This window comes from Argiope bruennichi, chromosome X1 (assembly GCF_947563725.1).
Source record: "Argiope bruennichi chromosome X1, qqArgBrue1.1, whole genome shotgun sequence".
In the NCBI taxonomy this organism is placed as follows: domain Eukaryota; kingdom Metazoa; phylum Arthropoda; class Arachnida; order Araneae; family Araneidae; genus Argiope; species Argiope bruennichi.
This window is the reverse complement of record NC_079162.1, coordinates 69,212,446-69,230,393: the sequence shown is the minus strand read 5'-3', so window position 1 is coordinate 69,230,393 and position 17,948 is coordinate 69,212,446. Positions and strand designations below refer to the sequence as shown.

Sequence of the window (17,948 nt, the reverse complement as noted above, 5' to 3'; positions counted from 1 at the left end):
AGCAGAAATTCTGTTAAATATTTTGGGTGAAAAAGTTAGTAATGTGCTAGTTTATATTAATCAAGAAGATTTAAATGATTATAAGAAAATTAAGACTTTACTTTTAAAAGAATTTGAGCGCACCCCTCAGGAATGTTTAAATAATTTTAAAAAAGCTCAAAAATTCCCATCGGAGAGTTTTGTTCAATTTGCATTCAGATTAAGTGCATCTTTTGACTACTATTGTCAGTTGCACAAAGTGAAGGATTTCCAATCTCTATGCGAGCTTATAGTTTCCGATAGAATTTTCGAAACTCTCGATCGAGAATTAATGACTCACATTGCGGTAAAACAAGGTGAAAATTATTTTAAACCCCATGAGCTCGGCAGGGAGTGTGACATTTTCTTATCATCGAAAAGTAAATGTAAAAGTGAGATAAATAGTAAGATCGCAGCAGGGGAAACAAAAAGCTTTATGTGAAATAAATCGCAAAAATTTCTAAATTGGCGTTCTGATAAAACCGTTTCTAAAGTGTTCGTGTCAGAAATAAAAAAAAATTAAGGCTTGTTATGTGTATGAATAGTGCCAATCATCCTCTTTATAGCTGTTCCCAGTTTAAGAAACTTTCTGTATGGGAAAGAGTTGATGTAGTGAAACGGAATGATTTGTGTTTCCGTTGCTTGTTACCCCATAAAATTCGTGATTGTCGCTCTGATAGAAATTGTTTTTCCGGCAAATCTCATAATCGAATGTTACATTTTAAGCGCGAGGGAAATAATAATTCTAGTTCACCGTCTGAAAGTATTGCGATTCGTGAACCCATCCATAACGAGGATGTAGTACAGAGCCAAACGGTAAAAGAAACAGCGGCCAATACCCAGTCTAAGATAGTTGCGACGAGTTTTCAAAAGAGCCAAAGCAAAAACGTCCTTCTTAGTTCTGTTCGTGCATTGGTTAAAAATAAATATTCAGAGTTTGTGGAGGTTCGATGTTTATTGGATGTAGGAAGTTAGTCTTGTTTGTGTACGAAAGCTTGCGTAGAACGACTTCAGTTAAGATTGGAAAGAATAAATACTGTTGCATCATGTGTGAATGACGCTACTATGATGGTTAATAATTGTGTCAGAACAACTGTTGCAAATAATGATAGGAGCTTTGAGCGAGAATGGTCGATGTTAGTGGTCAACAAAATTACTGATGTTACCCCCAACAAGGTAATTAATGTAAGTATGGAGGTATTAGGGCTTCCATCCCTGGCTGATCCTAGTTTTAATATCCCAGGAAAGATATACTTACTTTTAGGAGCTGAAGTATTTATAAATTGTTGAGACCTGGACAATTCCGTGATTTGAATTCATCATTGTTGTTGCAGAATACAGTTTTCGGGTATGTTGTCAGTGGTAGTGTAGATGAGCTGAAAGAGAACAAAGTTCATTGTGGATAGATTTTAGATGTTGATTTGAATCGTACTATGAGAAAATTTTAGGAAATTAAAAATGTAAATAATGAGGTCACTAAGAGTCAGGAGGCCTTTTTGTGCGAGGAGCATTTTGTGAAAACCCATAGGAGGAATGAGGAGGGTCGGTATGTGCTTACAATGCCTTTGAAAGAGGACACCTCTTGCTTGGGACATTCAAAGGACATTGCGGTAAAAAGACTTAATTCGTTGTGGAATCGTCTGTCGAAGGATTCAGATTACTTGCCGTTATATTTAGATTTTATGAGAGAATACGAGGAGTTAGGTCACATGGAGAATGTTGATGAGACAACTGAACCATCTTCCTCTTATTATATACCACACTATGGAATCCTTCGTCCAGAAAAGCCGACCACTAAACCTCGTGTAGTTTTTAATGCATCGTCTCCTACAACTAACGGCATTAGCTTAAATGACATTCTGATGAAAGAAGTTATTGAGGACGTATTCACGACCATTACTGGTTTTCGGCGACACAAATTTGCCTTTCCCGCCGATATAGAAAAGATATATCGGCAAATACTCATTGAATCAGATCAATGCGATCTTCTGAGAATTCTATGGAAAACAAATTTTGACGCTGAGCCTACCACGTATAAGTTGAAAACTGTAACTTATGGGACGTCTTGCGCTCCCTTTCTTGCCATAAGAACTCTTAAACAATTGGCCATAGATGAAAATTCCAGATTTCTCTTGGCGTTTGAAATTCTACTGCATGACACTTACATGGATGACATAGTTAGTGGCTCTTCAACGCTAGAGGGTGCCAAGGAGTTACAGCGTCAACTTATTGAAGTTATGCAGGCAGCAGCACTGAAATTACATAAGTGGCATACCAATTTTGGGAATGAATCAAGGTCATCAGAAGATAGTTATAAATTTGATAAAGAAGAGGGAACAAAAACATTGGGAGTTTTATGGAACTCTCAGGAAGATTGTTTTGCTTTTCGAGTAGCTGTCAAGCCGAAACAGTTGTATACTAAAAGAGAAGTATTGTCAACTATTGCCCTAATATTTGACCCACTTGGCCTTCTGGGTCCGGTCATAGCTAAAGCCAAAATGATCATGCAAGAACTATGGCGTATAAACATTAATTGGAATGATGTTCTGCCTGACTCAGAATATCGAGAATGGCAACGTTTTTTAATTGCTCTCAAAGCCTAAATGAAATTCTGATTATAAAACGAGTAGTCTTTGACCAGCCAACGAGTGTAGAGCTTCATGGATTTGCAGACGCTTCAGAACGCTGGTATGGAGCAGTGGCGTATTGCAAATCAAGTGATGCACAAGGAAATACTATGATTAAATTAGTTGCTAGTAAATCCAGAGTAGCACCGATTAAAAGCTTGACGATTCCCAGGCTAGAATTGAACGCCGCAGTCTTGTTATCAAAACTTATGAAAAAAGTGATGGCAGCAATCAAAACGACAAAGACTAGTGTCTACTATTGGTCGGATTCTACTACTGTGCTTGCGTGGCTCCAGAAACAACCAATAGATTTAAAACAGTTCGTCCAAAGCATAGTAGCGACGATTCAAGAAAATACAAGTACTAAACAGTGGCATCATGTATCCTCAGAGCAAAATCCAGCTGACATCTTATCTCGAGGTATAGACCCCTAGAAACTTGTGACTTATGGTGGAATGGACCTGAATTTCTTGCTGATCATAACTACCCTAATCATCCAGTTCTTGTATCAGAAACTAATGAAGAGTTCAATGCTGAAATTAAGAACAATTCTAAAAACTTTAAAATTTTTAATATTACTGAAGGACATTTAATGTATGAATTAATTAAGCTTAGTAATAATTATATGTCTATTTTGCGTGTTCTTAGTTACATTTTTAGGTTTAGTGACAACGCCCGAAATCCACTTGGGCGTACTACAGGTCCTCTAAGCAGCAGTGAGTTGAAAAAAGCTGAGAATTTCTTGGTTAAAGGGGTGCAGCAGTAAGAATTTGCTGCAGATATTCAAAACCTGCAACTCAAAGGATTCGTTTCTCCAAACAGTAAGTTAAAACGCCTCAACCCGATTTTGGATTATGGTATTTTGAGGGTTGGAGCTGGCTAGAAAATTCAAATTTAAGTTTTGTATCAAAACATCCGTCAATCTTGCCAAAAGATAATAAATTTACTATGATTATTTTAGACTATTATCACAAGAAGCATTTGCATGTTGGTGCTTCGAATTTATTATGTATTGTTCTAGAAAAGTTTTGGCCACTAAGTGGTCGCACAATTTGTCATAAGGTAATTCTTGTGCACTGTATTGAAAATTGTCGTTTTTATTAGTTATCTTTTTAGAAGTATTTTTTAACAGTGCAATGTTTAATATTTTATTGTAATTTCTACGTTAAAATTTTATCTTTTGTGATGTGATAATAAACGTTTAGTTAAATGTTTAAAACATATCAACGGGGGGGGGGGAGAGAATGTTCGCGCGCTTTTCTCCATCCCGCCTGATCACGTGACTCAATATAGTCACGTGACGCAATGTGTTGATGTATGTTTCTCTGTTCTGTTGTAATAAATGTATGTGTCCAACATGGCGTGGTTTTTTTGAGGAGTAATATAGTAGAGATAATTAACAAAATGGATGTGGTGTGAGGAGTAAATAATATGGTCCGTCGATGTGTTGTGTGAGGAGTAAACATTATGAGCGAGGATAGAACCTGGGATCTTGTGGTCTTGTTACTTGGCTTCGGACCACAAGACAAAAGTAACTTCCCGTGTTTCGTAGCTGTTGTCTGGCTTATAAGCTATCACCACAGTACTCTGCCTCCAGTGAGTCGGAGGTGAGACGAACGAAATGGCTGTTGAGTGGTGATGTATTAGCTGTTGAGTCTAATGCGCCTGTACTCATTTGAGCAGAGCCAAGCGTTCTGGCGAGTGTGTGTGGGTGAGTGGTTACTGTTGCGTCAAGTAAGTCTGACGACTTAGTGTTGCTGCGTCAAGTGAATCTGACGACTTTTGGGTTGCTGTGGGTAGATGGTGCCACAACAGCTGTATGAAGGTTCATCGTCCGAGGTCACCAATGTAGCAGATTGTTATGAGCGAGGATAGAACCTGGGACCTTGTGGTTCGCAGCCGAGTAACAAGACAAAAGTAATCACCCGTGTTTCGTAGCTATTATCTGGCTTATAAGTTTTCACCACACTATCTATGGTTTGTTTATTTATTAAGAGTGTAAAAACCAAGCTGACTCTATAAGATACTCTTATATAATTCACATAGCACATAAAATTAGTTAACACAAATTTAATATATAAGTTAAATAATTTCCACTTTTGATTTTGGTATTAAGAAATCTTTAATAAATCCGATGAGTTAAATATGATATTATCTATATTTGTTGTTCCCATACAGATAACTGAAAATTGATATATAATGAGTAAATATATATATATAATGAGTTAAAACGTTTCTGAAGTCAATCGTATTAAAACATTCTACTGGCATTCATTCTACAGGCGCCATCTATTAGTAAAAGCAGAACAAAAGTGAACATTTTAAAGAAATTACATTTTTTTTATTTCAATTTTTTCAAAAAATACTTTACTTCAATAAATAAATGGTTTTGAAAAAAATCAAATTTAAAAGTTTAGCTCAAATTGATAAATTAAGTCAATCACACCTTACTTAAATTAATAAATTAAATATTAATTATAATTAATAAATTTTATTAATAATAATAATAAATGATTTTTAATTAAAAGTGTGATGAAAATAACAGTAATATGGAACAAATATTTAAAAAATAACAATAGCAAAAATATTGGTTATTCAAAAAATCGTGCATTATGTGTCTCTATCTTCTTGCATTACTTCTGCTTGAAAATTATCCAAAACTTTAAGTACACCTTTGGAGCTACCTTTAAAATTAAGATTTGGGAGAAATATATAGCTTAGTCTCAATCCAAAATGGAGAGACACAGGGAGGACTCAATGACTTCCGACTAGAGTACTGTGTGTCCACCATTAGAACACTTCCTGCCAAATGTCTATGTTTACGGCGAGCATTATAGAAACAGGTTTCGGTAAGAAAGATCCATTTTGAATAGGAGGAATCGGACGGAAGTCTGTTTTTTTTTTTCCCTCCTCCTTTTTTGGCGTCCATTTGAAGCGATAAAAAAAGTTGCTGATAATTCGTCTTCTCGTTTTAGCCACAGTGGCATGTGTCTTTATATTCAGTTAGCTTACCTCTTTTATATTATATTAACCTTTTCTTTGGTTAATCTTAACTGCATTTCATTATTTAATAATTATTTTTCTTGTCTTTTAAATTTCACATCCTTTAAAATGTCCTTTCAATTTAAGACGGGTGAGACTTTAAAAACTTCAGCACATGAATGAATACTTGAATTATTTTCAAATTCAAAATACTTTTACATATAAACTTTTTGAAGTTAATTATGCTTCAGAAAGATTGTACATATTGAAAATAGTTCACTATAGTTTTTATGTTAAATTAGATAGATCGGTCTGTAATCGATTACCTCCGGAGAATTTGATATTAATTATTTACATAAATTTAAAAATAATGAAATGAAGACGCTTAATTTTTTGTCGTGTGTGATTCTGCTTTAGATTTCTTACTTAAATATTTTCTTACTGTGCAATCGTTAGGCATACGAATTATTCAGTTCTTCCATTTGATTTGTGTTCTTCTTTGTATACATATGGCAGGAATATCAAGATTCCGAGTATTCATATAATTTTGAATTAAGTGAATCATTTTTTGAATTTGTTTTCAAAAATTAAATGTAAGAATATAAAATATCGCCAATGTGGAGCTAAACATGTTAGCGTAAGAAACTTGAATGTATACTTCTACCTACACGAATTGAACTCTTCCTACAGTAGCCTGTTTCTTTAGCTACCGCCATAAACATAGACATTTGGCGGGAAGTGTTCTCCTGCTGGACACACAGTACATACATTACGAACCTCTTGCAGTCAAATGGCACTTAAATTCTAAAGGAGTATCAACACCTTTGGATTCACTGATAAAGTAGAACATGCCAGCACCTAAAGGCAGCATGTTAATTACTGAAAGAGAATGCATATATCTACAAACTGCAGAAGGATTTCTATACTTAGCAGAAGGATCAAGTTAGATTTGGCGTTTGCTACTATCTACACCAGTCAGTTCATTCATTGCCCTAGAAAAGAATACTAGTCTGGTGGGCAACACATACCTCGTTATATTGCACTGATTAAATGGTTGGTTGGAGTTGGATTTTAATGACACAATTGCACTGATTAAAGAGGCCAAACTAACCTTAGAAAGGATAGGAAAGAATTAAGAAATGTTCTACGATTCAAATTGAGCTGATGACAAGGTTGATCATCTATCATTAAACGGTTACATTACAATACACGTAGGAGGCGCCAACTCACTGAGCAACAAGAAGCAAAGAACAACTCTTTTTACAGTAAAAGCAGAATATCAGTCGATATGTAATGCTGCCAAGGCTGTGATTTCAAAATGTTTTCCATAAAATTCTAGGTGAACATTTCACGGTGCTTCCTCAAACAATATTTGTCAACAAACAGGGTGAACAGTCTAAGCCAAAAAACCATATTACGTGAGAACAACATGAGCATATAGAACTGAAGCATTTTTTTTCTGCGTGAAATAAGAGGAAGTGTTATAAATATTTTCATATGAGCAATCAAATTCGAACTCAGCTGAAGAGTGTGAAGAAGACAGATATGCTGAAACAGAAACTTAGATTGAGTTTAAGAAAAATCTAATCTAGAGGAAATGTTGCAGTTTTAAATTTGTGTTTATATCCCTCCTTGGTATATTTCTTAAACTATATATTGTATGACAACATTTATTACTTTTTTGCTGCTGGCATCATTAATTCATATTATTGGCATTTTTCTTCCAAACGGTGTAGTGTGTGTCTTCGTTTTTTCGTCATTAAACGTTTTAATATTAAATACTCTTCTAGGCTCTTTTTCATTCTATTGAAATAAATGCCTTCAGGGGAGAGGTCCTAGAGGGCTCAATCTTGACCTGCTGAGAGATAATCGGCCATGTCATATAGCTGAAAACTATTTACTCAAACCTTCTTACGAAATTTTATTAAACCATATTTGCTTACCATATTTTTTTTCCACCTACGAGTTTTTAAAAAGGGTGGAATATTAATTGAACAAACACCATTACTCTACAAAAAGGACGTGGAGATTATCTAACGTCTCTGGGGGGTAAGGTACTAAAAATGCATACTCTAATAATGAGTTTTGACGACCAACAGAAGAAATACCTTTAATGCGCCTTATATACATAAGTATGAATGTATCAAATGAACTAGAATTGAAGTGAAAAAAATGGAATCCTCAAATATGTTAAATAATAGTAGCTCGGATACTTCAAAATGTTTAATATAAAATAACATATATATATTTTTTTATCTATGTTTAAAACTCTGCATAACTGTAAAATGTTATATGGTTACATTGAATGTTTTTAGGAAAGTAAATAAACTCATGTTTCCAACCAGTTGACTCTTTTTCAATACATACATTTAACAGTCTGGAATTAATTGGAAGTTAGTCATTTACTGTAATTTCCTCTACTTTTATTCGTTGAGAAATAATTTTTTTACGTTATTCGAGCAAACAATCAAAGAAACATAGATTTGACAATAATTTAAAAATTGAAGTCTTAGTAATTAACATGTATTTTCATATGACATATGCGCATGTACAAATACAATAATTAATAACACTAAAACAATTTTTAATATAATATTCCTCTTTATGTTTAATACAATTTTATGTTTAGTAGTTGAATTAAAAGTTAGCATGCTTACATTCACATGATATGGGATAGATTGTTCATCGATTTCTGACATGAATTTCCAATTATTTTATTTTCTTGCTTATGATATTCAATCTAAAGAAACGTATCAAATATAGGTACACAGATATCAACCCACTAAGTTTCATTTTATAACACATTTCCATTTGGCAACACAGACAGCTTGGAGTTTATCATTCTTAATATTATATACGTTATATATTTATTCTTTCTCTGCAAAGAAAAAGTTTGATGATGAATTCTTCAACTTTGAAAATTTCAATAATAATAAGTTTTGAGATAGTCCATAACTTTATCTTAATTATTTTTATGTTTTAAATGCAATTTTATAAGCATAAAGAGATTAACATATAGAATCAAGTTTTCTATTGACCTTAGTTGAATAATTGCGACAACATTCCCAAAACAGGTGTCATCCAATTAGACAACAACAACAACAAAAAAAGCAAAATTATTATTACTAATAATAATAAAGGCAAACAGATGTACATGAATATATTTATTTTATTATTATATCTCGTTCATAATGACTCAATTACACAATTTTGAGTCATACAACAAATTACTCTCTATAAAAATAAAGCAAAAATTTATTTTTATGTTGATAAATTTTTATCATTTGAAACAGATTTTTCCTAATGCAAAATAAATATAATGTTTTTAATTTAAACATTTTAAGAAGTAGAAAAAATAAATAAATAACAGGATGAGACCTATTATTTTCTCCCATCCAAAAGCACTTATAATTTTGTTGGTAATTTTTTTTAAAACTTAAATGGATCGTTTATTTTCAGCTTTATTCATTGTCAAAGAAATATAACATTTAATAGAAGTATTAATAATTTTTAAATTTCTTGTTAATTTTCTGAGAGAAATAATCGGCTACATGTTATAAATGTAAAAGAAAATATTGAATTATTAATTTGTTAAACAAATTATTGTAATAGAAACTCATTTGTTTTATTTAATTCACAGAATTATAGAAATTACAATATTTAAAACAGTATTTTTCAAAAGTCAATGATAAAAAATTATTTACTGATATATATAAAATGAAAATTTTTTCTTGCAAATTCTCCAAAAAGGAAGCGCATTTAATTTTAAATAGCAAACATACTGAAAAAAAAGGTAAGAAATATAATCTCAACGCCTTGTACCATGATGAGAACAACAATGTAGAATTGCAATCACATTTCTAAATTCTTCTAAATGAACTAGATGCGCTTTCAAATTATCGATTAACAGAATCAAATTCAATTGTACATTTTATTAACAGATCCTGCCATAAAGAAACTTGATGGTCTTAATCCATTAGATTTGAAAGCTTGCATTCCTCAAAGAATGATAAAAAGAGATCATTAAATTGGCCAATGTATGGAAAAACAAAGAAGGATGGTCTTCAGTATGAAGCATAAATTCTACTTCAACTAGGCTCATCTTCCAGAGTTGTTCTGTTCATAGCATTGAAGATTTTGATACACAAATTGTACAGATTGGTTTGGATTAAATATATAAAACCTTTTCTCCACCCTTTTAATTTAAGCTCATGCTTTTGAAATAGCCAAGGCAGCAGAAGTGTTAATATTGACTATTTTAAATATATTTGCATTCAGGCTAAAGTAAAAAAGAACAGAATGATTGCAATTAGATTATTAATTTCATTTTTTCACATAAATATTCCTTTAGGGGATAGTAAAATTTTAACCCTCGCCCCTTAAATGAAGAAAATTAATTAAAATAAAGGCTTATGTTTTTGAATAAGAAATCACTGTTTTTAAACTTGGAAAGTAATTCTTATTTTTGTTTCTGCCATAATTTTATGAATGTATTGTTATACTATAGATTAAATTTTCAGTCTAAAATGTAAGTCAATAATTTAATTTTGTTACAATTAATATTTTAAAAATTAATTGTAACATCTTAATATAAAATAAAATATAATGGTAACAAAATGCGGACACATTATAATTGCATTTATACAAAAATAACTTTGATAACAATTATATATTATTCTATTTATTGAAAAGAAAAGCAGAAAGTTTTTAAATCACAAAGAAAGGGAGAAAATATTTTACAAATATAACAATTTATCAAAAATTTTAAGAAAAAATTTCAAACTTTAATTGTGAAAACTTAAAATTGGTACACACATATAAGACTTATAAAAAGAATGTTCATTAATTAAATATTTCATGAAGTGGCATTTATGTATCATGTCTTAATAATTAGAGATTTCATTTATTGGTGATATTATTGAACAGATGGACTGAGATATGCTATTGTGTAAATAAGATATTCATAAAATCTGAAAATCATCGAAGTTTATTCCAATAGCAAAGAGCATTTAAACAGCAAAACAAATTTAAAAAAAATAATTATATTTTGCAAATAATTTAGTTTATAATGAAAACAATATTTTCCTTCCAAAAATTTTTTTGACTTATTTGTTTTGCATTTTAAAGTATGTAGAAAATTAAAATGAAAAAAAAAAAAAAATCTTTAAAAAATACTAACTATAGAAAAGAAAAGTAATAAATAAGAAAAAAGAATTATGAAAGCCAAAACATAACACAAGTTTCAAAATGATATTCTAATTTAATTTTACAGTATAGTATATATTGTCATGTAGGTACTCTAGTGTGGAACTCAATGATACACACAAGATGTAGAGCTAAACCAATTTATTAACTTAACTCAGAACTCAGAACACAGTGACTGACAAATCTTTTGCTTTTATACTAGCAGGGAAAGTTCTAGAATACTTTTCTGGAGACAGTAAGAAAAGCCCAGAACACTTGTCTGGTAAACTAAAGAAATGTCCAGAATCTTCTGGAACATGAAATAAAGGAAAACATAAAATCAAGGAATTAAATATTTACACACACTGTGAATCGCATTGTCTCTAGCGGGATTCGAACTTACGTAAGAGAGAGTGTTATGGCCATTTGGCCATGGAGAGTCGACTGCCTCTTTTCAATGCGGCAATATATTTATGAAAAGATAAAAGTGCCATTATTGCAAAAATATTTCAATCTGCAGTAACAACATTAACCTAATAAATTAAGAGCTAAAAATACGTGCATCAACCTCATTCCAAACAATTATTTTTTTTTAAATTTTTCAGATAATGCCCTAGAGTCTCAAAATAGCAATGTGGATTCTCAATGTCAGATACTCAGGAAAGAAAATAAGAGAACTAATTTTATAGAAATAAACATAAAGACAGGCTTCTGAGGTTAGGAGCATGAGCACAAAAGGAATCTAAGGTTTTCCAAAATAGAAATGCTTTCATTTTCCTTTTTTTTTTTTTTTTTTTTTCTCTCCCATCTGGATATATAGATATTACCGTGCAAGCTTCACTTCAACCTTTTTACTTTAGTTTTAGGTTTAGTTTACTTTAGTATTACAGTTTTGCTTTAATTTTAGATAGCAAATGCCAACATAGTAAAAAAAAAATGTTTTTCATTGTATTTATGTTGTAATGACTAATTACCTAATAGGATGTCATTTGAAACTAAATAAATCACCCATATGTATATCATCACAGTTGATCTTGGTCCTGTAAAGGAATTTGTAAAATTTGATCCAATTGTCAAACAACATTTGGATCATTATGCATATAAAAACACTTTTTTTTTTTTTAATTTCACAGAAACACAATATCAGCTGCCTTCTACATTAGTTAAAAAAGTTATTAATATTATTAAGCAAATAATAAATTTTGTTCAATTAACTGTGCATTCCATAACTTTATTAGAATTGCATGGCATGAGTCATGAAGAAACAAATAACTATTATTTCAAAATATGTTTACATAGATGTTTATGAAAGTGACAAGAGAGAACAAGAATGAAAGAATAAATGGGTTATAAGCAAAAATTAAAAAAATATATATTAGGAAAGGAAGAGTAAGATTCGAGGAAGAGACATAACAATGGAGATTATACAAGAAGTTTATATAAAGGTATGAAAATACTTATCCTGCACAACAACAACATCCAAGGTTCTGAAGAAGATAAAATTTGAATTCAGTTCCTGGAGACATTTTGAAAAATCAACTTTCCTTTCAAATTCAAATTTTGGGACTAAATAAAGAATGTGAAATATTTTTGAAATTTCTGTGATATTATGAGATAAATTAAAAGTAAATGACAACATATCTTACTCTAAAACCATTGTCGAAATGAGATCTGAATGAGGCCTCGAATGTGTAAAATATGAAGTATCACAATTTTTTAGATATCTTTGAGAGCATTTTAGTGATATTATCATTTGCTCTTTCTTTGTAAACTGTAATTGGCAATAGCTTTTCATTAACGATCAGAATGTATGGTGACTTTTAATTCAAGTTAGAACTGATGTAGAATTCCTTTTTTGTAAATATAATTCAATTCATGCACTTTTTATGACTAAATTGTGTATTTTTTAAAACAATTTTAATATATATTACACTATAATCTGCTATTGAGAAGAAAGTAATTAATCTTTTACTGATATTTAAGAACAGTTGTAATTAAATGAGAATGATCTTTTTAAGTGTTACAAGAACTCATAAACAACTTTTGAAGAAATTACAGATAATATTGATTTATTTAAAGAAATAATATTTGTTTTCGAGTTTTGTTATTCTGGACCACAATAGAGAAATTTTAAAATATCTATTTAAAAATAATTTATTTTACTTGTACCGAAATTTTCTTTATCGTTTCGAAAATATCAATTAACACTACATCTTCAGAAAGATTTTTTCCAAGACAGAAAATAATAAAATACTTTAGATCTTACATTAATCAAGAAAAATTTACCTCCTAAGCCATTTTATCCAAAAAATCTTAAATAACTAATAAATTAAACTATGATGATTATATGGAAATACTATATGATATATGATTAATACTATATGATTATGGCATTCATGGAATTTTCCCATAAAAGATTTTGAGAAAATGAATAAAAAAACACACAAAATGTCCTTATTTACGTAAATTTATACAACTATGATTTTAATTTATTTATTAGATACTATTTCTGTGCTTAAAATATCAGCCTCATAAAAAATTTAATTATTTAAAATGTTCATGTATTCCTCAAGTCTTAATAATATCAATGCCATGAACAAGAAAATGTAATAAGTTATTGTTTTGTTACATTAAATTTGTTTCAAGGCCCCATAAGTGAAATTTTCACAACACTCTGTTTTTGTTAGTGTCGGCAACAACTAACTTCTAATATATATAATTGCCTTTCATGTTATATTTGAAAAATAAAAAGCAATCTAACTAACTACTATTAATCAAAACGAATTTTACTAAAGCTTGTCAAATAAATGTAACACAACACTACAGCAAATTCAGATACACAAAACATGTGTATGACAGCAAGTTGTTTCTATGCAGATCAACATCTAATAGCAGTTGTATCACATTCACTCATGAAAAAGTATAATGTTCATACATAAAGTTTTCGAGTTCGAGTCTGCTTTCATATAATTTATCCCATACTTCTAATCTAATCATTCTAGTACCACGGCCATCAGTTTTTTGTTGTTTAATCCTTGTTCTTGTACTTTGAAACAACTTTTTATCTTATTATTTACAAAATGAATCAGTCTTATGGAAAACAAAGAAAACTTTAACTTATTACATGAAAAAAAAATACATAAATTATTACTGAAGATTAACAAAAACATTAATTACCATAATTGTCAGTTCGAATTTTCAGTCACAGTAACCGTACAACAACCCAAGTGTCTATCTAACACTAATCTTGATACCCTCCCCAAAAAATAGCACTAGGAATACCAAATTAAGATAGCAAAAATTAGAAAGAACATATTTTGAATTAGGAGCTTCATTTAATTCAGAATCAATATCATGAATAATGATTATTATTCATTTATCTGACATTCCAATATATAAGAGAATGTTGGATAATGAGACTCTACAGAGCCTGTATTAATAATAAAAAAAACATTTCCACTATATAATACAGTTAAAACTGTATCTTTTCTCGAAACTGTGCATTATTTATATTAACATCCCATTTTTAAAGTACAGGAGCTATTTTGAAATGCCCTAGACCTCATAATTCTAAAATGTGGTTAGATGACAAGGATGATGTACAAGCTAGAACCTCTTCGCTAAACTTTTACATCATACTAACATTCCAAATTGCTCAAGCAGATTTAAAGTCCTCCAGAACTGCTTACCTCATTTCTATAGATTAGAGGGTTTCAACACCGAAATACTCTGGCTCCAAACCTTAACCATCAAGTCAAATGATCACTGAATTAATCAGTGAAACTAATAAAATATTGAATAAAATGCAATTTGCTTTTCTAATGTTGTTAGTTTACATTAAATAAAATTAAAAACCTTTATTAAACTTGTATATAACCTGTATTATACATTAAACTTGTATTTCTATATATAATTAAATTCATTAAAAAATAATTACCTTAACAATGAAAGCTGTTGCTTAATAATAAAATGCTGGCATCATTTCCATGAAATCAAACGTGATTTGAAAGTGAAAATTTAATTTCTCTGATGAAATACAGTCGATTAAAAAAGTACAAGAGCAAAATACCATATAACAGGATTTTATTATAATATATATCTTAAAAATATAAAAGAAAAAAGAAAGTACATTGCATATTCAAAATTGCATATATTAAAAATATAAATGAAAAAGTATATTGCATATTCAAAAACACAAATCATAGTCACTAAAACAATATTCATATATAAATACAACTATTATTACAATTTATAGTAAAAGAAATCAAGACTTTATAACCTCTTGTAGGTCATTAGATACGAACTCGATTAATTTAGCACAAATTAATTTGCTGCTTTTTACTCACTCTTTGATCAGATATTTCCTTAACTCCAGTAAGTTAGAAATATTGTGTCCATCGATTTTTTTTTTTTTTTTTTTTGCTGCAAATAAATCCACACATGTTTAAAGAATTTGAGATCTTGACTATAGGCAAGAGTCTTAATGACACCAGAACAGGATCCATAATTTGCAGATATCAGCAGTATGTTTTTGGTCATTATTCTAGTAGAACATAAAAAATTTTGAGATTCCCAAATTGGTCACACTCTATTGTAAAGTGCTATTGAGAATGTCAAGGTAGACATATTTATTCATTGTACCTTTATAATGTCTAAGTTCCCCACATCAGAGCTTGCTATGCAACCACAGACTAATTGAATGCTATATCCATATTTTACAATAGATTGAAAAAATTTCATACATAAGGTTGCATTTGGCGTGCACCAACCAAACTGTATCTTTGTCATTCAATCCGGAAATGTTATATTTGCCTTCATTTACCAAAAATGATTTTCCCAAAATTCTGTTGACTGTTTTATATATATTTTAACACATGCCAATCTAGCTTTTTGATTTGTTTTGCTAATGTAGGGCTTTCTATGAGGCATTTTGTCATGATACTTATCATTTCTTAAAATATTTATGACAGTTTATGTATTTCCAGAACCTACTTTTACATTTCAGAGTCAATTTTACAGAGGCATGATCTTTGCTTATTTTCAACACCATTTGTTTTCTTGAACCAATGAATAATATTAAAAATAGTAGACTTACTGATGTTCAAGATTTGTTTTATACAAAAAATTTATTTTCCCTATAACTTATTATCAGTGTGCGCAGATCAACCAAAATATTAGTCAATGTTCCATATGCAACCTTTTTTATGGATACTTTAAAATTATAATCTAAAAGAGTGGTAGTAAATTAAATTTTGTTGGTGCTCTCTAAATTTCTTAAATGCTCATTTCAAAAGTGCCCAGTATTTTTTTGACACTTGCTTGCCCTCAAATACTATTTTAAAGGTTAAATCAAGATTTAATATTAACAAAATTTAATAGTAGATTAAATTTTAGAATATTAATTCTAAAATAGTCAATTTTCTTTATGTAGTCTACAGGGTATTACAGAATTCGAAAGACAAATTCAGAGGATTGATAGCAGGAGGATAAAGAATACCATACAACATAGGGTCCCAAACGACATTTAGTACGTGAAAATCGCAAAAACATAGGGAGTCGGACAACTGTTGGAAACTGTAAAAAATAAATAATAATAAAAAAAAATAACAAATGGTGTTTCAACAATGAATTTTTTTTTTAAGTGAAAGTACATTTTAAAAAGTTTTTTTGCATGTTGGTAACATGCGGATTTGATGATTTAGGAGGTCGTAAATTATTGAAAACGGAAAAGTAGTTTAGAACCCGTATTATCAAAAACATTAAAACTTGAAGAAAAATAAAAGCTTTAAAATGTAAGGAATTTTATATAAGCGTGTAGTGAGAGAACTGGGGAGTTTGAAAGATATTCAAGCTAAACTAAAATTGGAACCAGAAAACATCGCACCAACATCAGTACCGATATTCGCAGACAGCATTGTCAAATTCGAAAGACAAATTCAGAGCAAACATAATAGGTATTAAGTAGATGAAAAATTACCATAAAACATAGGGTCGAAGGTAATATTTATTCAGTGAAAATCTCAAATCAGACGCTGAAAAGATAATGAGTCTGGCGAAGAGAATAGCCATATGAATGCGAGGATTAGGAACAAGTTCATCGAAAATAAGCCTTCTCGTATGTAAATTTTTCATGCGTTCGAGAAAAATAAAAGCAGCGAGTAGGTATTCATTAATGAGCATTGCAGAATTGATGGTCGTTAAACTTCCTTCGCAAACAACAAGTCAGATATCACAAATATAACTAAAATGTGCTGGTGCTCTATCATGCATTAATCACATTTTCTGGCGTACAATTGTCGGTGTTTGCTACAGTAAATACGGAGGAACATGCTGGAAAGAAACGAGGTACTTTGTGCCGCTGAGGCTTTCAGGCAGAAGATACGGTACAAATAGATTTACCAGATGTTAATATCAAACTTGTGTTGTACGTTCGACGATGTGGGAATATTCGAATGACCAAATGTTCACTTTGTTCGTGTTGAAGACACCTTCTTTTGTAAATCAGGCTTCATCCGAGAATAAAACTCTAATAGAAAAGTGTGCATCATCCGGAGTGGCATCAAGCATCCAGAGAGCGAACTCCACCCAATTTGCGATTTTCATTGAAAAGCATGATCTGCGACCTAATGTTTTCTGGTTCTTTTTAATCTACTTAATGCCTATTATCCTTGCTCTGAATTTGTCTTCCGAATTTGACAACTCTCTCTACGAAAATCGGTACTGATGTTGCAGCGATGTTTTCTGGTTCCCAGTTCAGTTTTTCAAGGATATCTTTAAAACTCCCCAGTTCTCACACTACACGCTTATATAAAATTCCTGACATTTTAAAGCTTTTATTTTTCTTCAAGTTTTAATGTTTTTGCAAATATGGGTTCTAAACTACTTTTCCGTTTTCAATAATTTACGACCCCCTAGATCAGGGATGGTCAAACTACGGCCCGCGGATAGAATTTTAATTGGTATGTGGCCGTTTTAAGTCCGCATTGGAAAAAAAAAAAAAATTTGCCCAAAAAGTGCGTAAGAAAACGACACAGCAAAAAAACAGTGCACAAACATTAATGATTTATTTTTAGCAAATTAAGTAACATATTAAATCTTTTGTTTTTACTTATCCTAAATTCCCAAATAAATTGCATC

The 17,948-nt window shown here is 30.6% G+C and overlaps 1 protein-coding gene across 1 annotated transcript; it reads left to right on the top strand.

Moving 5' to 3' along the window:
* Nucleotides 1-2,755: 2,755 nt before the first annotated feature.
* LOC129959260 (uncharacterized) lies at nt 2,756-3,079 on the top strand. Its single transcript, XM_056072082.1, has one exon. It carries the CDS (start codon nt 2,756-2,758, stop codon nt 3,077-3,079), a length of 324 nt encoding a protein of 107 aa, XP_055928057.1.
* Nucleotides 3,080-17,948: the final 14,869 nt, after the last annotated feature.